Genomic DNA, 27,368 nt, shown 5'->3' on the forward strand with positions numbered 1-27,368 from the left:
ACAGCCTTCATAATAGCCTTCAATTCTGAATGGGCCTTACTCCTCATGAAAGATTTTTGTCAGTCAGGGACTCATAAGATCTCTTGATTGTTTTGACAAGCCGACTAGAATAGTGGATACTGAAATGTCAGCAGAGCCCTATAACAGGAGGAAAAAACATTTTATAACCTCTCTTTTCTTTCAGAAGAGGACACATTGAATCTGTATGTCCTAACTAAAAACATCCAATCCCCATACTCTCCGATCTGGAATTGGGGACATGCAAAAGAGGAGCTTGATGTATGGTTTTGTCATAAACAAGTCCATCTAGTGATGACGCTATTCCTCCCTCAAGAGGGGAGTGGGACATGTTTCAGTCTCATCCCTTTTGGTTTGGAAAGGTTACTTCCCCTGCATCAGGGCGTGCTTCACTTTCTGCTCTATGGCTTGGAGAAGGCACTGTTCCTCCTGGTCATTCCTACCTTGGGAGGGACCTGGACTACACTGGTACTTGGGCCTTATAGCTTTCCAACGAGACAGAACATGAACTAGACAGGCTAGAAATTCCTTCTGAGTCCCTAGGGACCCAGAGATGGAACTGGAGTACTGGAAAGACAAGGACAAAACTGTTTCCTCCTCCCCTTTTTTTGTCCAACAGCTCTTGGAGAGGTCCCATACATCATCATACCAGAGGCAGCAGTGGAGACACACGTCTGTATATCTGCAGTCTGTACATAAAAGATATGTAGTGTGGGAATCCCAAGGGGCCTTCCTGGGACCACATTAACCACACTTTGTTTTTATGTTTCCTAAAAGTCTGATAACAATGAAACAAATACATGGAATGTAAAAAGCTTGAATACTTATGATATTGCACACTGCTTTGATGTATGAACACAAATAATTATGAGTAGTGTGAGACCTGTAACACAACCACTTACAAAAAAAAAAACCTACCGTATATACTCGCATATAAGCCGAATAATTTAGGAAAAAATAAAGGCCTGGAGGGGGAATGGCTTATCCGCGGGCCAATGTCTAAATTTTACAGTTTTAAGTCTTTTTGTTGACTACTGTAATGGCTGTAAATCTTGGGACACAAAAAATAATTTTTTTCCGTTTCCTAAGACATATGCATGTAAAAAAAAAAAATTTTTGGTGACCAGACACTTATTAAACTGTTATAAAGTACTGTGATTGATTTTAGTATTTTTTTGCATGTGCATATTTTCTGATTTCTCCAACACGAAATTAAATATTTCATAATTTGCAGGCTGGTTGAGTTTACCCGGGAGACCAGGCAGAACTGTAATATACAGTACTTACACAGTGCAAATCATACATAGTGTCACTTAAATCCTTATTTATTCCCAAACATATTAGATGGAGATTTTCCTTTATTCATTGCTTCGACCAAATTGCATTCTTCCAGATAACATTTCAGCTAGTCCTTAATATCTGTTTCATTTATGTTACATCACACACTCACGAGTTACTCATTTTCAATGATATTAGGGGTCCTACAACCTGAAGTAAAGGGCCATCCATTTAGTACATACGCATGGAGGGGGGTAACCCAATTGCATATGCTTGCATATGGGGGGGGGGGGGGGTCTGATATTGTACATATGCATAGGAAACGGCAGGGGGGGGGACCTCAATAATAATTTGTCTAATATGTAACCTGTTCGACTGGGTTCAGTTGGCATTTGATTTTTAGCGGAAACTAGACAAACTGTTTAAAGTTACGCAGCTTATTTCTTTGATGCAACCAGACATTCAATGTCAGTGGACTATCTGTTTTATTAAACACATTAATATTATTAATCCTTTATGGTTTCTGCATGGATTAAATATAGGCCATCCTACAAAGTTTGGGCGGGGGGGGGCATCAAGCGTACGTATGCAAGTGGGGTTTGTAAAAAAGTATGCATGTATGGGGGGAAAGGGTCAAGCTTTGCCAGACTTTTGTGTATGTACTAAATGAATGGCCCCTTAATATTTATTAAAAAGGTACGCACGTTTAATTGTACAAGGCACATAACCAGCATAACTTACATGTTCACAAGAGTGGTATTAATAAAGATTAAAATTCTCATTATAGATCAACTAAGTTCAACATCAATCAATTTTAATTTTTTGTTTTGGCTAACAACATATAACTTTCCTCATAATGGAAAGCTTGATGTTTTGGCATCTCCTTTGTTGATAGTCGATGAATTTGTCTTTAGTTTTCTGACAGCAATACAGGCCAGTTAATCATTAAAACCCTGAAACTCGCTTGTGTTAAGAGGGAATTTTGACTGTCAACTATACCAGTACATTGATGTGTAGTTGCCTATTATTCCATAGCACAATTACCGTAGTTTTGTAAAACAGGGTATAAGGCATACCTGTCAACTTGTCAAAAACCAAGTAGGGAGACTGAATTTTTAAAGCCTTGTTTTCACTAAATATTGATCGATTTCCTGGTCCAATACGCATGAAATTCGCATAAAAAAAATCACTGTTTCTCCCTGTGACATGCCTTATTTTCCCCAAGGACATGCCCTTTTTTCATATTCTAGTTAGCTGTTGCCAAACTGCATAATTGCTAAAGGTTAGTCTTAAATAAATAAGCAAGAAAGCTAGCGTGACTAATTAAAAGTTAATCCTTATCAATGCAACTATTTTGTGAAAACGACTGGCCCTCTGTTACAATTCAAAGAAACCATGTTCTACACTACTGTGCATTATGCAAGCACCAGCAACAGATTGGCAGATAAAGGATTCCCAATTTTGGTGAACCAAAGGAACCTAAATAGGCAGCCTCACGGTACCGTACACGTGGCAACTATTTTCCGACCCTATTCCCTTATTGTCAACTCGTAAGGCATTTAGTATTGTTTACTATAAAGCATTTATTTTGAATTAGTTTCTTGAGGAAACATTGGCTGCATGGTATGTATTTTCATTCCTTCTTTTAATTTAACGATAGTAATTAACGTTGGTATATACGATATAAAAATCCCAGGTGTTCACTAGTGAAGTTTCTTTGGTGGGAATGGTGCTATATAGCATATGGAGTTATAGCATCGTAATTCTTAGTGATCATTCTTGGTGCTAGAAAGACATTACACTTGGGATTGAAATTAACTGTTGACGATTTTATTGTTGTGCTTTATTTTTTGTTCTGGTTTACTTTTTTATTTTTTTATTGTTCTAAAGGTAAAAAAAAATCATTCATTGACCAGGGTTCATATGGTCTCTGACAGCTTTGGAAAAATGAGGTAGCATTTTCAAGGGCTTGAAATTTTAGGAAAATGGAGTAGATTACCATGAGGCTTTTAAAAGTCTTTGAAAATTGAAATAAAGCCAAACATTTTAATTTCTTTCCATAATCACAAATAAAATTGTCCAAGATTGTTAGATTTGAATGTAGTCAGGTTTTCCTGGTTTCTTTGTTCTGATGACCCATTTCATTTCATCATTAAACAATAATGTAGTATTTTGCATTCATAGTTTTCTCATATAATTTTTATGCAAAATGTTAGCGAAAATAGGTATTGGAAATCTATGTTTGTGGTCTTCGAAAGTTTGGGAAAAGTCTTTGAATTTATCATTCAGAATTCTGCATGAACCATGTTGACGAGAATAATGTTTAAACTGAACATTCTATTTAGTGAAGAAGTGAATTCTTTCTAGTAAAGTAATTATTTTGTCACAACAATAATTCACAGGTGATACAACAGAACATGTAGGACTTTTCTTCATTTTTTTTTCGGAGAAATGAAAATCGAAGACATATTGTAATAATTGGGAGTTCTCTGCAAAAATTGGAAGATAATATGAAATCGGGAGGTAGGCATGGAGTGACCCCACAAACTGGGAGTTTTTTTCCTTCCTGGCATGAAAGTTGACAGGTATGGTCTAAGGTCGCTTACATCAAAGCAAACTACTACTCAGCTTTTACGGTACAGCATAAGTTTCAAAGCATTATTTCTGAAACTTCATTAATGCATTTTGGAGATATCATTAAAGTTTAGCGCAGTGGTGCCCATGATTCGACTCCAAGAGATGTACTTCATTCAGCGCATGTTCAAACCTACAATGTACATGCAGTGGCGCCATTATGTAAATACGTTCAGTAGCCTAACTGCGAGCGTTGAATCAAATTATATTGTTGTTCATTGTGTTGTCATAATGGGATTACATTTCAATGAGTTAGGTACATATTTACAATTTCTAGGCAAAGTAAAAGCGTAATTACTAGTGCACTGATATAAAATGTCCAATGCAATAATGCATGAACAAACAATAATCAAGTCAAAAGGGAAAGGTAGTGTTCCAGCAACTCGCAATTGCTAAATTCTTGTCATCGTTCGATCAAATTATACAAAAATCTAAATTAGGCAATAACAATAAGAAAACAGAAAATTAAATAAATTACTTTGGGAACAAGTTTACACCATTTCTTTTTAATAATCATGCACGCCAACCTCGAGATTAAGTATACATGTAATTTTTGTTAATTAAAGTTTGCCTAAATAAATGCATTTAGAACTTACCACACATGCATCTTGTGATGTCTTGGAATAGATGATCGGCTTATACACAGGTCATGCACTTTTCAGTATTTATACCTGTTCAGTTTGGGGGTTCGGCTTATACACAAATGGACTTATACGCGAGTACATACGGCAATGAAAAATGTGTCATGTTGAGTATTGTATACCACAGGCAATGAGTGTCATGCAACCTGTAACTCTATACCACTTTAGATTACGGTACTAATGTGTGAGTGGATAGGCATAATCTGTTAACAAAAAGTACAATGAGAAAGAAAAAAAGAGCTGTAAGAGAGGAACACGCCAATCTAGCTGCTCCTTCATGAATATAGTACTGTACTACTATTACTCAATACAAAAAACAACAAAAAAATCTGGCAAAACTGATCACCTGAATTTATATTTTACAAAAATTGCATCAGAAGTGTGAGTTAACTCTAACATACAAAATGCAGTAGCGCAGTAGTGCTCATTCCTGTCAAAAAGAACTAATGACACAGCAATATTAAATAAAAACACCTGAAAGAAAAATAATAAAAGCCCATTACATGAGCGAACTCAACTTGCTATAAAATGGGGATCATAAAGGAATTTCAATAACCAATGGAACATTTTCTGGTAAGAACAGGTCTTGAGATCATAAATGAATGAATCAATACCTTACACCAGTGCCTGAAAAAACCCCAAGTATTTAGCAATACAAATCACCCACACATGTTAGGGGGGGTAACTGGGTATCACTGAGATCACTGGTACAAATACTTGTGAAAAACTTGAAGAGAATGTAGCTTTTTCGCAATGAAATTAAGCCCCAATGGTAATAAACTCTAACAAATATGGAAACACATATTCACTGACATGATGCTTGTGAAGTCACATATTTAACAGTGTAACTTCTGCAACCTTGCAACTGCAAATGGTGTCCAAAGAAAGAGGAAGACTATGATGCATGCAGCAGACTTGTTCTTTATTGTGTTCTGGCTTCTTTTCAGAACTCTTTGGAGGTTTATCTGTGGGAGGATGAATTCTTATTATATGAATGACAGTTATTCCATAATGGATAACAAGCTATACTGACAGGTAAAGTGTTACTGATCATAGAGGGCAAAAATAAACAGTGTTATACTTGATTTAGCAAATGTATCAAGTTTTAATAACTTGTCTTTCTGGGAACCACTTTTGACAATCAAGGCATTCGCATCTGATAATATAATAAAACTAGTACTATATACGCTCGCTTTTAAGTCGAGTCCAACTGCAAGTTGCACAGACCCAGAGCTGCTGTTAAATAATGCACTGGCAGATCATGATCTATGCAATTTGTTAGGACTAATCATTACAATAACAACATAGACCCTGAGCTGTGAGAACATTATGCAATGGCAGATCAGGGTCTATGTTGCTTGCAGCTGGACACAACTAATAAGTGGACATGTATGGAAACAATGGCCAATGTACGAGTTTGTACATACAGAATGTCATAAAAAGTACTATAGAATTACAGAAAAACTTAAACAACAGGAAAAGTATCAGGCAAGATTTAACCATAAATTCAACACTTACATCTCCAGAATAATGCATACAACAAAACCTCCTATTACATGTACCATGCACACAAAGATGACTCCCCTTCTTCATTCAAAGGAACATGTAAACACCAATGTCGAGGGTCACAATTTAGGGGGTGGGGAAAAGGTTCACAATTTGAGAGGGAAATACACAATATGTGGAGTACAAATTTTAAAGCACGATACTGCATTCCTTGGGATGCATGCATCTTTTTTCATGGCCAAAAGTTTTAAAAGTATAAAGATTGCATTTCTTCAAACCAGCATCATAAGTGAGATGAATATGCAAGAATAAATATGACAGAGGTCAAGTCCACCTTACATGCAAACAGGGGACATCTTGTTTATAAACAAACCAACGAACTACATTCAAGTTTATTGCTGTGAACTTTATCGTGTTATGTATATTTAATTTGCAGTGTTTGTTAGTTAGGTTTTTAAAAGAAATTTTTTCAAGATATGCTATTGTAATGTACATATGTTGGACTTAACCTTGTCCAAAATCAAGTTTATTTTTTTTGTGATCTGAATTATTGACTTTTTTAATTTATTCTGTAAACAACTAATACACAGCTACAGTATTCTCTATATTTATGGGATTGTTATCAGGATCATTATTAATAGAAGTAAATTTGTTTATTTGGGTCTGTGTCTATCTTATTGGGATTCCCCTACAATTTACCTAGTGTACCTGACATTGTCCAGGTTATCAATTATAATTTTTGTAGCCAACTTTCTAATAGAAACTAATATGTTTTGTTTTGGAAACATTAGGAACTTTATAGAAGGTTATTTTCCATTAGTTATGTTTGTTTTTTTTAAAAGAAAATGTTTATTGTGACCTGGGGTCAAATAGAGGACTATATAATCTTGTCACTGGAAAGATTATTCATTCGTGCTAAAGATCTAGTGGAATCAATTTGCATTATTGTTGTGTTCAGTATTAATTTGAGCTGGAATTTATTTCTTCAAATTACTTAATTCAGTGATTATTTTCTCTGGAAATACAGAGTGTTCATTAAAAAATAATATCCTTTATAAGTCTTTGGTATGACTCAACCGGGGTTCGAACCCACAACCTCCCGCATCTGAGATGGACACTTTTACCACAAGACAACCACAGCAGTTACTGCAAGAAGGGCACATTATTTCTGATTGATCCAAACTGAAATATAAGCAATAGAATCAAGACAGACCTATTCCAAATGCTCTTATTCCTAAGAGGTCAAGAATTATGAACCAATGATGTCAATGGGTTTTATATCACTCATGGTGATTTGGCAAATCCCTATCCCTATTAAAATTTTAAGAGACGCAGGAGCTTCTCAGAGTCTTTTATTATCTGGAACTTTGCTTTTTTCTGAAAAGCCTTCTTCTAATGAGAGTGTTCTTATTCAGGGAGTAGAGTGCAGCTTTGTTAGTGTTCCTCTCCAATGTGTAAATTTGTCATCAGTCTTAGTCTCAGGACCCTTCACAGTCGGAAACGCGTTGTCTTTACCCACTGAGGGCATTCATTTATTACAAGGCAATGACATATTTGGAGATAAGGTTGTGGTTAGTCCACTTGTAACTGACAAGCCTTGCTTGGATAAGAAAGTCGATCATAATGAAAAAAGAAATCCCTCAATTATACCCAGCTTGTACAGTTGCTATAGAAAGCTCTTGAGAATGATGTTGATTCTCCTGTTTGTTTCAGAGGGCTATTAGCGAAAATTAATCCACAAAAGTACCTGTTTGTTATTTTGTTAAAAATGGCATCCTTATGAGAAAATGGAGACCACCAAAGGCATCTGCAAGTGATGAGTGGTCAGTGAACTATCAAATGGTAGTTCCAAAATCTTACAGACAGGAAATTCTTAGTCTGGCCCATGAAACTCCTTTGGCTGGTCATTTCAGGATTAATAAGACTTATCACATGATCCTGAATCACTTTTATTGCCAAAAATTAAAGTGATGTTAGTAAATACTGTAGATCTTGTCATAATTGTAAAATGGTAGGAAAACCCAATCAGAAGATACCTAAGGCTCATTTGCAACCTATTCCTGCATTGGACGAGCCATATAGCAGGCTAATGGTAGACTGTGTCGGTCCCTTACCTAAGACCAAGTCAGGCAACCAATACATACTGACCATAATGTATGCATCTACAAGATTCAGACACAATTTGGTCTTCCATAGAAAAAGCTGAAAACATTTAAAGGGGGGTTGGGGGTCTTGAGAGGCAACACCCTTCCCTGATCGTGGGGGGCCAGGGTGCCGAAGGCCCCTGACTAAAAGTGCATTTTACACTCATTAAAAAAATGCTCCTGGTGCAATTTATGATCATAAAATAAACCAAAATAATCATTTGAAAAACTAATAAACTTACCAAAAATGTTCAACTTGACTTCAATAATTTCACAATATTTATTGTCACATGAATTTGTTCTCCAATACTACTGATGCTGAAGTGCATGTCAGTGTTCACATCGTAATTAAGTCACAATAATTTGTCAATTTTTGCAGCAAATATATTATACTTTCTCTCTTATCATAACAAATCTGTAAAAATAAACACCCAAGTACATCAACTATAAACAAATAATCCCATACATTCACTTGTCTTTTTTCTCCAATGGACACAGCCTATTGATATACCAGTCAAGTTCTTTTTGCGGCTTTGGCAAAGATTTCTTTAGCCTTCCTTTTTGTCACCACTGACTTTTTTTGTTTAATGTGCAATCGTTTCTTTTCCTTCTCAATGACAGCCTTTTTCCTTTCAAGCTGGTGCGCATATTCTGACAGAGGGCTACATCTATTCTCTCATGCAAGAAATCTTTCTTCTTATAGTAATTAACTGCCCTTTTTCCAGATGCCTTCTGAGCTTCAATTTTTCCATATGCAGCTTCTTTAGAAGATGCTGTTCCAAACTCTTCCAACCAAGATTACCACAGAGCAGAGGTCACAAAATGCCAGTCCTCTAGCATTCGGTTTTCTTATAAACTGACCAACTAAATTTCCAACTTTTCACTCCTGCCATTCCCAATTCCATACATTTTTTAAACCTTTATCTAAACTTTTCATGTCATGGTCTCTGTTAACAACTCGAAACACAATGTTTTGCAAGTATGCTTCTTCTTTCCATTGCCATCATTTTCCATTACTCGAAGATTCATTGGATGAATTTAAACCTTTGACCAATCAGAACACTCTTTATGACAGTCATGTGCTAACTAATATATGGAACAAATAATTTACAAGGGTCATTGCAGAATGGGAATAGACAGACTGTTTTTAAAAAATGAATTGAAGAGGATATAAAAAACCAACTATATCAAGAAAAATCTGTTTCAAGTCAGGAGAAAAGCGGAATTCCACTTTAAAACGGAGAAAAATCATGTCTGAAGATCCCCAGAGGCAATTCCTTTGAGGAATATTTAAAATAAAACAATAATAAAGCTTTGATAAATATTATGTCTAGTATTTTCCAGCAAGTTCTGCATGAATTAGACAACCAACAATTCCAGTAAAAAGTGAAATTAAGGTATGACAGAACTACAATGGAGAGAACTTCTCAGTCTGGTGATAAGAGTTCTGTAGCTCTTGCTGATTATTCAAAATTTCTTCAGATTAAGTATTAGTATTAGGGTCCTCAAAAAATTAGAAAGAAAAAGAGTTCAATTACTGTATTAGTACCCCTGGGATGTAAAAATATTAAAGGAGTTAGGTAATGTTTGTTTTTTTGTTTTTGAAAATATTAATTGTGACCTGAGGTCAAGTAAAGGACTTGTCACTGAAAAGTTAATTTTGTGCTTAAGATCCAGCAGAATCAATTTGCAATATTGTTGTGTTCAGTATTCATTTGGACTGGAATTTATTTCTTCAAATTACTTAATTCAGTAATTATTTTCTCTGGAAATAGAGCGCTCATTAAAAAATAATATTCTTGGACAGAGATATTCACTGGGATTTAGATGGAATTCAATCCTGGAATTATATTACTGTGTTTCAACAAAAGATTACACAATACAGGCAGCCACAAGCACATCAACACCTACAGCACTGGACTTAATTTCGACTTCTATAAAAGTTTATTCAGAACTTTAAATTATTAGGACTTTTGTCTGCAATTCTAGGATTATTATGGGATTTAAGTTGCAATACCGTAAGTTCTATTTTTTCATCTCACTTTGTATTCTAGAGAACTGTTGGTTTTCTCTTACTTAATTCAAGAGCACAGACTCTTAACAATAATAATTTATTTGTCGCCTGACATATATAATGCAACCTGCTCTCCATAAAGATGGAACATACCACCTTGTGTTTACTATAACAATATTTACATTAACACATTTTAGATTCTCAACTGACTGGGGGGGAGGGAGAACAGGAAAACTATGTAAATTACAATTTAACTAAAGTCATGTCACAAGCTTTGTTCCACCTCCAAGCAGAACTACTGAAATATTTGGGGGTGGGGATGGATGGGGTGGTGCTAATTTTAATGATGTAATACTTACCTGTTTGGCATTGCAATGTTTAAAGCTATGTTACAAATCCAAATCACACACACACACACACACAACACATAAATGTTATCAAAGACAGCAAGGCAACCAAGCAAAATGGGAACTTGGTAATGTATTGTCTGATTTGGATTTTTAATGTAGCTCTAACGATTTTTCAGTCATATCACTAAGATATCTGCAGTATGTCAGTTTTTACTTATGTCTAGCACTGCTGCATCATGCTGCAGACATGTAACATCATGTTCCACCCAGTCACACTATCCAGGCACCAGGTCAACCAGTCCTAACACTAACCTCTTAATGCTGAGCAACTAGTGAGGCTGCTGCATGTACCATTTTTAAAAGTCTTCAGTATGACTCAGCTGGGGTTCGAACATGTGTCCTCCTGCATCTGATGTGAATGCTCTAACCACTTAGGCCAACTAAAAGTACTTGGTAAATAAATATCTTTATTTCACAGATATGGTTCATTATGGAAAAGCAAGTTCCAGAGTTTGTAGTGAACTTAAAATTCCTGAATTGGCACTCAGTGATTTCCACAAGGATGTGATGGTTCATTATTACTTGCAATGAAATAACAGCATCACTATTTTATTGATGGTTGTTTTAATCTTATTTTGGTATGAATTAACAACATTAAACAGCAGTCTTGTAATAAACACTGTTTTCATGTATATGTGATGCTTGCTGGATGACATCCCCCCTTTAATTTTCTTTTGGTAATTCATTCATCGGCATATAGTGTGGTCTATTTTATGGGGGACCCTGTCGTGCATACGTTTTTGAGAAGTGTACTTGATACCAATCCCTCTATCCAAGGTGGAAAAACTCTCAAGTAACTTCTGTCTCAGTAAAGAAATAACATTTTAGCACTTTTACTGCTAAAGCAAGTCAAAAATCATTAATGTGTTATATTATTTGGGGAGTGGGGGGGGCAGAATTTCTGAGGTAGAGGCAGGACTCCTAGTGTACTATGACTGGAAAAATGTATTTGAAGTAATCCTTTCCAGGACTTAGTTTTAGTTACAGTGGTAAATTTTTTATATGTGTTGTGTCTCTCAAGTTAACAAGTCAAACAAATGCACCTAAATTCCCTACAAGCATTTTACTCAGCACCTTTCCTCATGAATCATTGTCAACAAATTTAAAAAAAAAAAAGCATGAACCTAAAATTCATCTTCCATATTCTACAGGTACCTAAACAGGCAGTGGCAATGATGGGGGATGAAAAGACAGCATCTCTATGAAGTTCTATCAGTAAGATATTTTTCTAAAGTAAATAGGAAAAACTTTCATTTAACTAATGTTTGTACAAGTTAAAGTACATTATGTGGACAAACAGTCTGTGCATATGTGATTATTTTTACAACTTCTGGTAACATGGAGTAGTAACAAAAAACTAGACATGGAAATTTATCATCCTAAAACCTTGCCACGGAATACACAATATTCATTCCTTGTATCAAACACCTTACCTCTGAGATTCTCGTCCATCAGACCTTTCCAAAAAAGAAGTTTAAACTGAAAATTATTTGTTTGTCAAAGGTCAAAGGTTATTCAAGCCACCTCCATTTTTGCACCTCAACTGTCACCAAAAATCAAAATTAAGGTGTATGCATGTCTTTTTTGCCAGGTTATTGTTTCCAGTGATCTAAATTTGGGACAAAAAGTGGTACATCTGTGCATGAAAACTGTGTACATGAAAGCAGAGAAATTACATGTTTCCATTTTGGCCATTTGCTCCACTATGGATAGTCTGTTTAACTACTTCCATCAGCCATCTTCAGGCATCAGATTGTTTATCTCTAAATCACAAAGTGTGCTTTGAATTACTTTTGAGGGTATTGTAAAATGTCCCCTGTTGCTTTCTCTCTTACAACTCTCACAGTAGGTGGTAGGGCTGCAACATGTATGAAAGTAAGGACAGGAGTAAAGGCGGCAGACCTGCCAACCCTAACAAGACCTCAGTAAGGAGTAAATGGGACAGACCCTAACAAGACCTCTGTAAGGAGTAAATGAGGCAGACCTGCCAATTTTATAAGACCTCTGTAAGGAGTTAAGGAGGCAGACCTGCCAACCCTAACAAGACCTCAGTAAGGAATAAAGAAGCAGACCTGCCAACCCTAACAAGACCTTAGTAAGGAGTAAATGAGGCAGACCCTAATAAGACCTCTGTAAGGAGTAAATGAGGCAGACCTGCCAACCCTAATAAGACCTCTGTAAGGAGTAAATGAGGCAGACCTGCCAACCCTAATAAGACCTCTGTAAGGAGTAAATGAGGCAGACCTGACAACCCTAACAAGACCTCAGTAAGAAGTAACCCTAATGAGGCCAACCCTAATAGGACCTCAGTAAGGAGGTCAACAATTAGACCAGTTTTCAATATGGTGTAACAAAATATCATGTACTGCTCATCAAGTCAGAAAATACCAGGGGTATGCGTTTAAAAAGTTCTTACATGTAACTGGAGACTGAAAAGGCAAAGATAAACATTATGTACAACTAAAATGTGTGCAAAGGACACTTAGACCTTAATTACCTCAAGTACAGTTTCACAAAGTGCACTTCCAAAACCCTATGATCTTCAATGGCTTCTTGCTGTCCTTAAACTTTACATAATTTTATTCCTTGGCATTACCTTTCAGTTTCAAAAAGCAAATGTAATCACATCTCCCACCATGAAACACTCAAAACAACCCATGATGACCAATAAATGTAATAGTTACCCTTCCTGCTTTTTCCACAAGAATCTGAATATTCCTTTTAATTTTAAGGTGCTATTTAAGTTTTTTAGTGGTCCTTACTGTCCCTCTCCTCTTGGACATGTATCGCTTGATCAACGCCATTTTTTAAAATTTCTATAAGCAACAGTTTGTCCATGCAAACAAATGCACTAAATATAAAATGCCCTTTCCCAATTCAACACAGACAAGCCATGGATTTTACCATAATGATTGTATTTCAGTAATTTTTGCTATGATTCTGTAAGTTCATACTTTAAGGATCATAAGACCTGTGGTCAAATCGTAAGGGTAGCAGGTCTGCATAAGTTGGTCAACTCAAACTTGCCTCTAATACTCTAATAGTGATCAGTGACAGTACCATCACAAGTCAGGCCAGTGAACCTGCTTACCAAAATGCCCAACCCTCTTTTCTAAACATTGCTGAAAATTCTAATTTAAACAATTAGTACATTTTCTGTCAAGAAAAAAAAAGAACTTTTACTCAAATGGTTAACATATACACACTAAAACTACACATGAATGATAAAAATCATTACAATGTACTTCAGCTTAACATCATTACAATGTTTCTAGGCTATGTCTTGTACCACTTGCAAAATTGGTTTGATTAAAACAATATGTTATGAGGAAGCATTGTCCACTAATATAGCATTGTATATATACCACACAAATACAAATACATGATACACATGTCCTTTCCGAGTGTTAGAGTTGAAACAAAATCAATGATCCAAGCTGAACATGGGCAAATACTCAAAAACATTTTGATGGAAATGTCTTAAAATTTAACTTGACTCACTAGGTTTTCTCCATATTAAGTTCAATACCAAGTTTAGATTTAATTCATTTTTCAAAGGTATTGTGCCAATAGGTCACATATCTGACTCATGCCCCTTGAAGTGACAACCTAGAGTGATTACACAGAATCAACAGTGGAACACATTCTTGTGGTGTTTATCAACTTTCTATTTTGTAAGTTAAATTTTCATGTAACCTCAATTAAGGAATTTCATGAAGGATGTCTAGCCAGAGAAAATCTTAGAGAGTTTTTGAAGAAATGCAATTTGTATGACAAATCTGGACCTTCTATTTTCACAATGTTCTACCTTTTACAGAAATTTACATCTTTATCTTTTATGTTTAATCTTGTAGTACTTCGTGTTCCCATTTATTTCAATGGGTTTATCTTCCAAAATATATTATACAATTCTTTTTAATTATATTTGTATAACTTAACTTTCAATGGGCACCATGTGGCCAGTAGTATTCTGATAAATCTTAAACACACACACACACATGCATGCATACATACATCCTTTTGCAAATGGGTGGATAGATGGAAAGATGGATGGACATGGATATGTCACATCCATAAAATATGGCAAGTCATATTAATAAAACAGCAAACACCTTTATAACAATGCTTTGCATATATGAAAGCTTAGTTCATTGTATGGCAAGATATTTCCTAGTATGGCATTAAAATGTACTTACCAGTCTCAGTTAATCCCTTGACCTTTGGCTTTGGAATGAAAGTAATCCATATATACATGGGAAAGATCAGGAAGGCGCTTGTAAGGATCTGAAATATAGAAGGCAACATTATTTTCTTTGCAAAGGAGGCAAACAATAACAACGAGGTTAAAATTTGCAACAATGATTGCCTACTACATTTTCCTTCTGCATTGTGTCAAATGAGTAGCAAATTCAAACAATTTTCCATTCTAATATTTAATGGTCGAGGTGAAAAAGATCTTTCACCGATTAGATTCAGCTACACGATTCTTAGCTTCCTCCCACTCAAACTGGAAACATAGATGCTGCATTTTTGAACACTACCTATCTCTACCAAAAGGAATTTATTTAATATTTTTTACAATTCAATTGAGAAAGCAATATTATTCTCATATGATAAGACCAAGGCGCCAGCCTAGCATTTGTCAAAAAGTTAGGTGTGGGCTTACTGTCAAACAACAATGTCAGCAGTAAATATTTGTCAAAAAGTTGGAAGTAGGCTTTTTCTCTGACAACAATATTGGCAGTAAATATTGTCAAAATTTTATAACAAGGCCAGAGCCTGCACGTTAAACACATGATCAGGGCACTGATGTGAAATGTGACCTTGACCGTAAGGTCAAAGGTTGAGTATGAACATCACTGACTCAATTGTGTTAGCTTCATAATGAAGCAAATATATCAAGGGATTCACAATGTTGCACCCTGAGCGCTGGATCACAGGTTTCCCGCAATTTTACTGTCCAATGTCCCTTAAATCTTGACCCTTGTGCCATTCCAAGGTGCACTTTTTGTCAGGAAAAAATTGAAAATTATCCCTACAAACTTTCTTTAGTGAACATCCATTCATGTTGGCGCTATCGATGGCCAAGGTTGCTAAAGGTAATAAGAGTTGTAATATGGCAATTAATATCCATTTTAAAATAATATCCATGGCAACGAAAACATTTAAGATTTGTGATAGCTGACCCAGTTGCAATGCAAAGTCTTGATGGCTGCTAATGTAACATGTTTTGAAGGATCAAGTGGCACCTACAGTGATGACAGTTTAATTTATTCTGAGGCTGAATTAATGACAAAAGAAACTAACATTATATAAATACACAACCAGTCATTACTAAATCAATGATCTATTAGGAAAGTGTCTCAGAAAAAAAATGGGTATTCATGTAATAAATGCTAGTAGATAATTAGTGAACACTAAAATTTCTGGAGAACTAGATCCAGAACATAAAATTCCACGGTGAAGTTAAACAGAAACTGAAACACATTCATGTTTTCATGAGTTACTTGAGCACATGTTAAACTTTCATTACAATAATGTAAATGTCCTATGACCATATAATGAAGAAAACAAAGTAGCAAAACTGTCAAAGAAAATAAAATGATCTCATTTTTTTCAGTGCTACAGGTACATTATGTACTACTATTTTCCTTTGTCCCTGTAAAATGTTGTGTGTCCCATAATCTGTAGGGTGAGGGACACAATGTCCATTTATCTTGGAATCCTAGCTGCAAAACTGGATTTTGGAAATGTAAATAAATGAAAAACTGTAAGCAAAACCTTAATGCAAATTTTCTATAGCTGGAAGATGCAAGTGAGCATGTCCACGAATGAATGGTCTTAGCCCAATAATCAGTCAACCCAAGTATGATGACAATCTATCATGGAGTTTAATAAATATAAGCATATAAAATAAACTAATCCAAACTTTTACTAATATTTTCTATGACTAATATCACATAATGACCTATCGTAGCTTCATAAGGATTCCATGATCTGCACATCCGTCCCTTACACTATGTGCTTTGTAACTATATTGCGGCAATGTGCTGGCATATATCAGTATTTTAGAACATAATGTGTAGCCTAGGTCATAATAACAATGAGAACAGAAAGTATGAACAACAGGAAACTTTATTATCATCCTCTGTGACTTGTATAAAGACCTGATCAAAAAACTTTACTGTCAGACTTGACTGGAAATGCCCACTAATTAAGTGCAGTGCATTTTTAAGGTACCATCTATACTCACTTATAAGTTGAATCATATTGCAAACAACAAAAAAGATCCTTGATTCGCCACAGCATAATGTGCATGCAGATCAGGGTCTATGCTGTTTGTTCCACTAGTTAATCCTAACAAACTGTACATACCCAGATTAGCTGGTGCATTATGCTGTTGCAGATCTAAGTCTGTATAGTTGCAATTGGACTACACTTATAAGCGAGAATATACAGTCGTAAGTTTACTTGTCAATTAAAAAATAATTTTAAAAGCAACAGTAGAGTTGAATAAAATACTGTTGAGTAAAATTCTACAGTATAGTTTTCTGGGGGAAAAATATCATTATTATAATTAATTCATTTTAAAGAAAACCAGTTAAGTATAATAAAAGAACTGACACAAAAGCAAGCCAGAACCAAATATGACACATTTTCTGGTACATTTAATTATTAAAGTATATCTACGTTTTCCCTTTCCTTACAATGTTGTATACCTTCCATGAATGTTTTAATATTAAATCTCAAATATTTGGCCACCATATTGTTTTCAGGCAAAGTGTCTAACAAGAACCATTATAATTTTAACATCTCCAGTGTCCTATGGGATGGCAGATCTGAGTCTCTTCAGCTGGGTACATGGTGTATGCCCCTAATTAAATGGAATGCAGAATCTTGGTTCTAATCAGTTTACAATGAATTGCATACTGAGTGTATGTGATCTGGTTTCTCAGTTTTTCACAATTAGGTGAATGTTGTACATCCCTGATAATAGGGGATGGTGGATCTTGGTTCCAAGCTGTTCAGTTAGGTGCATGCTCTACATCCATGGTCATATGGGATGGCAGATCTGGGTCTAATTTCTAAAATGAATATTGCTGCCAGCTACAACCATCTGCAGATTACGAAACCAAAAATATAAACCTCTCTGTTGCAAAATGAGTCTTCTGAATCATAAGATATCAACCTTTTCACAAGGCCGTCATCAGAGGAACGACAGCTTGACTGGAGTCACATGATCAACTAATTGTTGATCACATGACAAAACCTTATATGCACCAACTGAGAATCTTGACAGCTGGTGAATATTACAAAGAATCAGGACATACATTTTCTTCAGATAGCATTAGACTACTCAGTACATAGAATAACATCATACGGAAAAAAATGAGGGAAGCTGTTGAAATCATGGAGGGGGAGCCAGTGTTTAAATGTGGTTCTGGATTGGAACTCCTGCCACTGTACAGAAGGATTTTCTCACGTGATCAACATTCATGTTTAGGAGTCAAAAACTTATTTTGCTACACGAAGGTGTCTGTTTATAGTTTCATAAACTGGGCCTAATTTGTTCACAGTAAGGTGCATGTTGTAAACCTCTGATTATATAAAATGGCACATCTTGATCTATGCTGTTCACACTTTGGGCATGTTGTATGCCCCTAATCATAGGCTGGCAGATCTCAGGTGCATATTGTACACCACTGACCATATGAATGGCAGATTTTGGTTGTTAACTGTTGACACCCCTGATCATTTTGAATGCAGATCTGGTTCTAAGCTGTTCATAGTAAGGTGGATGTTGTACAATCCTGATCATACAGGATCTTGGTTCAAAGTTGATCACAGTTAGGTTGATGATGTATGTAAACCCCAAATCCTATGGGATGGCAAATCTTGATTCAAAGTTGTTCAGTTAGGTTTATGATGTACACTCATAACCCTATGGGGTAGCAAATCTTGGTTCAAATATGTTCTCAGGTTTATGATATACACTCCTAACCTATGGAATGGCAAATCTTGGTTCAAAGTTGTTCTAAGTTAGGTTTGTGATGTACACCCTAACCCTATGGGAAGGCTGCCCTCGGTTGGATGCATGTTGTACACCCAAGACGACAAAATCTCCATCTTAGCTGTTGACAGTTTGGTGCATGTTCACAATCACTTTTCATATGAGACAGCAGATCTGGGCCTACAGTGTTCACAGTTAAGATCATCTTCTAAACCACTGATCATAGGATTACAGACCTTGATTCTAAGTTTGATATGGCTGGATGCATGTTGTACACCCCTAACCAAATGGGATGGAAGACCATGGTTCTAATCTATTCACAGTTAGTACATGCTGTACACCCCTGATCATAAGAAATGACAGATCTTGGTTCTAATCTATTCACATTTTGGAACATGCTGTGTACCCTGAGAAATGACAGATCTTGGTTCTAAATCTATTCACAGTTTGGTACATGCTGTGTACCCATGATCATAAGAGATGACAGATCTTGGTTCTAATCTATTCACAGTTAGTACATGCTGTACACCCATAAATGCCGACCCCTGGTTTGGAAAAAGTGTGATCCAAGTGGACAAAAAGTGTAATCAGAGCAGAAAAAGAGTAATCAATATATAACATAACAAAATTCAATGACCATATGTACAAAATGTATTATTTATCCCTCTGGAATTTTAATATCAATTACTGCTTCAAGTTTTCGTATATAACACTTTGAGCTTTAAAAAGCAACCGACTTTCATATTACATTTCAAAACACTTTGTAGCAGCTGAGATTATGAATGTTTTGCACACAAGTAAAGCACTAAGTGCTGGGTTAGAGAGCCTGGATCTGAATTCAGTTTTATTTTTGTGAACTATAGTGAACAATCTCTCACAGTCAGCATTAGAATGGTAAAGAATAAATATTCCTTTCATAACCTGACAAAGAAGAGGAAATTTATATCTTACAGCTATTGGGTCTTTTAGCTGGGAAATAAGATGAAAAAATCAACTCTATCCGTATGAAGTACACTGTCAGGTAGTGTGCAGTGCCAACTTGATACTTCAGGAGTATATCTAATTTATCAGCAGCTTTTCCTGCAACATGGTGCATCTTATTACAGAGACAACCTGATATGTACAATGATGGAGACATTTTTCAAAATACAGAATGCAACTCCTTTATGAATTCCAGTCATCACTGATACAGTATCAGCTATGAAAAAACATACAATTATGCCAACTTAAGTTTATTCAAAGTATTATCAAGCAAATAAATAAAATGTTTTCTCCAGCGGAATCTACTGTTAAATCTGGTAATGAAAGAAGAGCACTCTGACTTTGAACTTTTCATTGTCAAAGTCTCTTACACAGACTGGGTACAACTTTTTGTCACAATCACTACTCTTGTCTGTTGCAATACTAAACGGCCCAATTTTCATGGCTTCTGCAATTTCAAGTGAAGTATCTTCTGCTAAACACCTAACAATATTAGATGATTTTGTTCTTGCACATGCATATTTTCTGCAATTTGGAATCAGGAAACATTCATCTGAACAAGGACCAATGTAGTCTTCTACCGCTAGAGGTTGTCTGTGTTTTATTAAGAACTCGGAAGATAATGCATCTACATTTACAAAATTCATGGCAAAAATTTAGTTCTGCTGTATAAAAAGAAGTTACCTCAGTACTGAAGTTAGTAAATGAGCTAATTCAAGGTTTCTTTGTTTTACTACCATGACCAATATTAAAATCCTTTCCACGCAGCCTGCAAGGGGCATGAAGATCCCTAAAATGGAATGTTGTATTGTGTAATTCATGTATTCATCTCTGAATTGGTTTTTCATCTTTTCCTAATCCATCTGTGAAATTATTTGAAAAATATTTTTGCTCTAACGCATTGACTAAAATAAATCTAACTTGACTTTTAGCGCCAAATACCTACAGACTGGTTCTGTTCTGAACTAGAACAAAGAATCTGTGAGTAAAGATTAAAAGTTAGAAAACCATTCTGTTCTCTCCTCACTAAGCCATACAGCTGCTATAAATAGAAAATGAAGGTCAAAAGTTGAAAGTAGAAACCAGCATGTTTCTTGAAGTAGGGCAACTGCTATAAATAGAACATAATACTGTTAGGAAAGTGCATGCAAGTCTTGGACAAGCATACTCTTATATCATAGTTACATCGAAGCTGTCTTTTCTAGAATACAGTCTGTAGGATTAATGGGATGTTAATAAAAATAAGAAAACAAATTATTATTTTTTTGGAGGGGGATATATCTATATCCGAATACATTTATGTGTAATGCATAATTTGGTGGAAAAAAAGCGTAATGATTACACCAAAAGCGTAATGGTTAGCATGTATGTACACCCCTGATCATAAGAACTGACAGATCTTGGTTCTAACCTATTCACAGTTTGGAACATGCTGTGTACCCCTGATCATAAGAGATGACAGATCTTGGTTCTAAGATGTTCACAGTTGGTACATGTTATGTACCCCTAATCATAAGAGAAGACAAGTCTTGGTCCTAAGATGTTCACAATTAGGTGCATCCCGCATCTTGTGGTCATATGGGATGCAGACATCAGTCGAAGCTGTTCAGTTAGGTGCATGTTGTACATCACTGATCATATGGGATGACAGAACTAGGTCTAACCTGTTTACAGTTAGGTGTATGCTGCATGCCCATGTTCATACAGGATGGCAGATCTTTGTTCAAAGCTGTTCACTGTTAAATGCATGTTGTGCACCTATCAATATGGGATGGCAGATCTCTGTCTAAGCTGCTTAAAGTTAGGTGCATGTCGGACACTCCTAATCAATGTAGATCTCGGTCTCAGCTGTTCAGTTAGGTGCATGTTGGACACCCCTAATCAATGTAGATCTCGGTCTAAGCTGTTCAGTCAGGTACATGTCGGACACCCCTAATCAATGTAGATCTCTGTCTAAGCTGTTCAGTTAGGTGCATATTGTACAGTTAAATATGGTAATACTGACCTTGAACCAATAAGGAAGCCTGAATGGTCCCCAGTCCAACTCCTTCACTTGTACAGCCCCAAAGAATTCTTTAGTGAGCCACTTCTGGCAGCAAGGGTGGGCAATAAAGTGAATATAACCAGCTTCATGGGCAATCTCAATAACAGTCTTACTGTTGAAATCAGGTAGCCTCTTGCTTAGGACATCAAAAGCCAAGACACTGGACTCTCGGTAACAGATATCCAATACCCCAAGTGCCATCTGACCAAACTCGCTGAAAAATAATCAAACTGACTTCCAAATATAAGTTAAATTGTGGAAATATGTGAAATATAGGGATCACTTAAGGTAGGCTATATAACACAAAATTTTTAGCTCAATGTTTATAATGGGCTATAACAAAATTTGCTGGAGTAAACTGATTCATCAAAATTTGCATCTTAAGGTATTTGTTTGTTGTTTTATGGCAAAAAAACTAGTAGGTTATTTAGTGCTGAGGCAATTGCAGTAAAGAGCCTTGCCCAAGGACAAATAATAGTAGCTGACCCAGGCTGGTCCAGCTGTAGGATTCAAACCTGCACTGCTTCAGCTGTGTATCCATGATGCTAACCACTGAACACTGAGCCACCACAGCTCACATCTTCAAGTGCTGACCATAATAATGACTAACTTGACTAGTAACCCAAAAAAATGGGGGAACAAGTTGCACTAACAAAGTTATGTCATACAATGCATTAAGCTCCAAGACAAAAAATGCAATTATTCTAACTAAATTGCAGCAGCAAAGTGATTTGTTGATATACAGGTCTTCATGTGCTGACCACAATATTTACCAATTTTCATAGGAACCATAAAAAACTGTGGGACTACTAAGGCTAACATGATAGTGCCAGACTGAAACAAAGACCAATGAATTGACAGATTACATGTACCCCTGCTCCAAGACAAGGGTATAACTAGAAATGTGACCATAGGCCATGAATGCCCCGGTAATGTGCTGCAATTAAAGGGTAAAGGTTCTTGCATTGCATTTATAATGCGTAATTGGCACTTCTAGTTATTGCTGTTTTAGCATGTGTGTGTGTGTGTGTAATTGGCAGTTCTAGTTATTGATGTGTTAGCATGTGTGTAATTGGCATTTCCAGTTACTGCTGTGTTAGCATGTGTGTGTGTGTGTAATTGGCACTTCTAGTTATTGCCCTGTTAGCATATGTGTGTGTGTGTGTAATTGGCAGTTCTAGTTACTGCTGTGTTAGCATGTGTGTAATTGGCATTTCTAGTTACTGATGTGTTAGCATTTGAGTATGTGTAATTGGCACTTATAGTTATGGCTTTGTTAGCATGTCTATCATTGGCACTTCTAGTTATTGCTGTTAGCATGTGTGTGCAATTAGTACATCTAGTTATTACTGTGTTAACAGGTATATGTTATTGGCATTTCCAGTTATTTTTTTGCCTGCATGTATGTCAATAAAAAGACACATCAAAGCAACTGTATATTAGTATTGCAAGTGCGCGTTAGGGAGCTTGCTGCATATTCAGTCACAAATTATTAGGTATGTGGATTTATAAAATAACAAACACAAAGTAAAGATGGAACAACTGTTATCCACACATTTCATCTAATTCATATTTCTATAATCATTAAAAAATGAAATGTCTAACTGACATATCACAAAATAATTGAAGTATGTCAAATGACAGGTTTTGTAATTGATCAATCTGTTAAACTGGTTTATGAGATGCATTTCAACATCTCAGATTCTGAAACTACTCAGATTCATAAAACAAACAGAAGAAACATAGCATTAATAACAGCGTTCATACTACGTATCGATTTGGGCGAAATAGTTGCCAAAGTGTCATCATTCTGCCCAATATGAAGAATCAGCAAAATTTCATGCATTTAAGGCCCAATAACCAACTACCCTTGCAGATGGGTATGATATGAATAAGATAATTACTAAGTTTGTTGAATTTCTATTCAATAGTTTTGGAAGCTATATGTTAACAGTCATATAGATGGACAGAGAAGGATAATCACAATATCCCCAACACAAAAAATGGGGATAATAAGAAAATGTAATGAATACGATATTGAATGCCTCACCCAGCAAGCTTTTCCACCTCCGTTCTGAGATACATCTCCATGCAAAATTTTGCGAGTTCCTTGTACATGTTACTACAGATCAGGGCCACAGGCATGGGGTCATCACATCGATTCCACAAGGCCTTGGCCAACTTTGGGCGATTCATCAATACAGCCCAAACAATCAGACAGTTTATAGCCTTTAATAAAATATATACAAGTTTGGTTATCAAAACTCGAAATAAAAATGTAAATACTATAAATCAAGAAATTATCAAAACAACAAATTTATGTCTGACTGCAAAATACTGAATTTGAAACAATTTTATTCATTTAAAGAGCAACAGCTTTCACTACATTCCTAATTAATCATACTTTGGTGATCTGGAGTTTGATAAAAATGTTCAATCTGTTTAATTCATATCACACACAGTGCTGGAAATTATTAGGCCCTATCTATGACATACAACCATCAATATTTTTAGGCACACCAAATCAAACTACAACAAATCTCACTTCATTTTTTAATTCAATTTAAAACTATAGTGTGAAGAAAAAAATAAGCATAAACAAGAGAGAATGTAATGAATGCAAAAGAACAGTTATCTGAGTCAGGGGAGAGAACTAATTTAATTTGGCTTATGAATACGATGAGGACAGATAGCATCAATGTATCCCAACATCATATAAAACTTGTTCTTTCCACTAACTCAGAATCAAACAAGAAGTGTTGTGATCTACATCTAATCTGATTCAGGGGAGAGAACTCATTAACATACTTATGAACAAGTTGAGGTCTGAACTTGTTCTTTCCACTGACTCAGAATCAAACAAGGAGTTTTGTGTATATACAACATGTCTCGCTGTTAATGAACAAACTGTAAACAAAATGAATCTCCTCAATTTGCAAAAATGTAATGATAATTGGGAACAGCAGATAATGAATCATTCTTAAGATGTGCGACAATTCGTTTTAATAAAAAGTTCTGAATTCTAAACATTGTATGACTCAAGACTCTACTGTGATGAAACGTTATTTAGTTTTGTTAGAAACAAAAACACATTTATACTCACAAAATAAATTAATTCAAGCGATTAAATATAGATGAAGCCATTTTTAAAAAAAAAAAACAAATCGATTCCTTACTTGAAGGATTTGCACTTTAGAATTAATACATGCTTCAGAATTGACAAATTAATAAAATTTGAGCTTTGGTCAAAACATTATATTTTCTTATTAGAGTCTAGTTTCCTTAAGTAACTGGTTGAGACAGGAAATGTGAAGTTGCAGAATCAGTACAAGAAGGGGAGGATAAGAAAGAATAGTGGCAACCTGCATTCTGTATATGCAGGTTTAAGAAGTCAACAAAATTTTATATATTGTTACAAGCAAGGGGTCTTTAACTGACCGAGTGGTGTCAAACCCTGGCATGATTCCCACTAGAAGTCATAAGTTTGCCCCAAATTTCCAAAGACTTTCATACAATTTCATTTGTAAATTAGAAAGCCCAATGTGTCCGTTCCATGCATAAATTTTACTCTAATCAATGCAAGGCCACAGATCTCACAACCTGCCAAATATCTATCAACTGCACATCTGCATGGTTTCTCTTCATTAGGTTTCTGTATTGCCAGCAGTTCACGCTGTTGAAACTATACAACTATCCCATAACAAAGGGAACTATTTTAACTATGCCACCTATGGCCTGTAAAACTATGGTTTCCAGGCACATTTTGCCAGTACAACTGCATCACATTTGGCCACCATGGCGACATAAACAGTATCTGCCAAGTCCCTTCTTATTGATTCCATTGTGTAATTTACCGGTTTCCTACTGTAAATACTGCCATAGCAGTCATACCACCAATGTACACCACAAGAGTTTAATAGGGACTTTGTTATTCCAGGAACACTCATTCGGTTTGGACCTGAATTCACTACTAGTGAACCATGGCATCATGGAAACACACTAACACTTTACTCCATGACATTTGCTCCTAGTAATTGGATAATCAGACAAGTAATCACAAAAATCTAAGAATTCCTTTTAAACAGGGTGCTACAACCATATGTGCATATTCCAAATTTATTACGATATTTATTACAGCTTCTATTCACAGTATTAACACTACAAACCTTCCTTTCTGCAACAGCAGGGTCAATGACATACAATCCTGCTGCAGTCATGGACATTTCATATGGCTGAATGAAGTCCCGAATACCACACAGCTTGTAGATCAGACGGTTTAAGTCATTACCCAAGAATGAGGCTGGAAGTGGCTGATTGGGCATCTACATGAAAGAAAAAAAATATCAAATTTTAGGAATGTGTAACATCAGTGCAATGTCGTATCAATGCTCTGCTTTCTGTGAGACTTTTTAAAATCACATTCAGTGACCCCATAATAGAAACTACTGGGCAATCCTATATAACAAGCTTGATATAACATGACTGTGACACTGAAGCTGCCTTTTTGTCTTAGATGTCCCTTGTTTCCGAACACTACTTGAAACATCAGCCAAGAGATTCAGTTATGTTTCAGAAACATTGATTGCAGATTATAATTAATGTTCTTACACAGCGATGACAAAGTTTCACTGGGCATATATTAATCCAGATTTTCTATAAAATGGTAGGTAGTCAATTATTACTAACAATTTCACTGGCATTCCCCTGCCATCCCATGACACTCATACAAGCATTCACAAAAGGTCCTTACAGTCACACCATAGCACATTTCAGTCAATAATGCAGTCACCAACTATGAACCCCAACTAAAGAGTTTACCCTGTATAGAGATATGCCTCTTTTGCAAACAGAGCAGACCCAGATCTGCTTATTTACACTGTTCTCTCTCTCTCTCTCTCTCTCCATATATATATATATATATATACTTATGTTTTCAAGTAAACACTGTACACTTTATGCACCAATGAATTATTCCATGTAAGATCAGAACCTATACTATGAACAATTGAGTACATTTATAAAAGGGAAAATATGATGCAGTGTTCTAGTTTAGTAGACAACAGTCCCATAGGCTCATCAAAGATACACTGATATTATTTGTACATAAAAATGAATCAAAGATCATACATGCTTCATTAAGTAAACAGGTAGCTTTTTCACAACATGTGATTTTTTTGGTTAGTTAGTTTTTATAACCATAAAAGTAATATATTTGCAAAAGGAAAGGAAACAAGTGAAAAAATTACAAGTTCAACCCATTGCATTTATACAAAAGAAACACATGGCAGTTAGACATTAATAAATAACATGCTGTGTATTCATTTATTTACATGGGAATTAATTGTTGAGGCCAGATGAAGCATGACCTATTTTTCTGTATTGAGATTCGTAATTAAGGAAAGTATTATATTGTTTCACATAGGAATAGTTCTTCATTGAGTGTTTAAATTCATGGATTCTAACAAACTCAAAATATATAAAAATGTGGATCCCATGAAAAATGGCGAATTCACTGAATGTGGTTGATTTAATATTAAGAATAAATATAAAAATTAAGAGAAAACACCTGGCAGAAAACAGCTAAAGTAATGGTGATGGCAGACATAAAATGATGCATTTTGCCCTGGGTTAATTAATATAAATTTCAGTCCATATATTTTTTTTTGGGGGGGGACTCCACTGTCCAA

General features: G+C 35.6%; 1 protein-coding gene across 3 annotated transcripts in view; it reads right to left on the bottom strand.

Annotated features, from left to right (window-relative positions):
• The window catches only part of LOC149798166 (transient receptor potential cation channel subfamily M member-like 2), a 211,945-nt gene that overhangs the window by 113,567 nt on the left and 71,010 nt on the right, over window positions 1–27,368 (bottom strand). For all 3 annotated transcript variants that reach the window (XM_089963276.1, XM_089963273.1, XM_089963274.1), the window contains 4 exons: window positions 25,848–26,003; window positions 23,732–23,910; window positions 21,643–21,895; window positions 14,842–14,929 (listed from right to left, as the gene is read on the bottom strand). In XM_089963276.1, the coding sequence (XP_089819402.1) occupies window positions 14,842–14,929; window positions 21,643–21,895; window positions 23,732–23,910; window positions 25,848–26,003 (676 nt within the window). The remainder of the gene's footprint in view (window positions 1–14,841; window positions 14,930–21,642; window positions 21,896–23,731; window positions 23,911–25,847; window positions 26,004–27,368) is intronic.

Source organism: Sinohyriopsis cumingii, chromosome 6, assembly GCF_028554795.1.
Source record: "Sinohyriopsis cumingii isolate HCF-2022 chromosome 6, ASM2855479v2, whole genome shotgun sequence".
Classification (NCBI taxonomy): Eukaryota; Metazoa; Mollusca; class Bivalvia; order Unionida; family Unionidae; genus Sinohyriopsis; species Sinohyriopsis cumingii.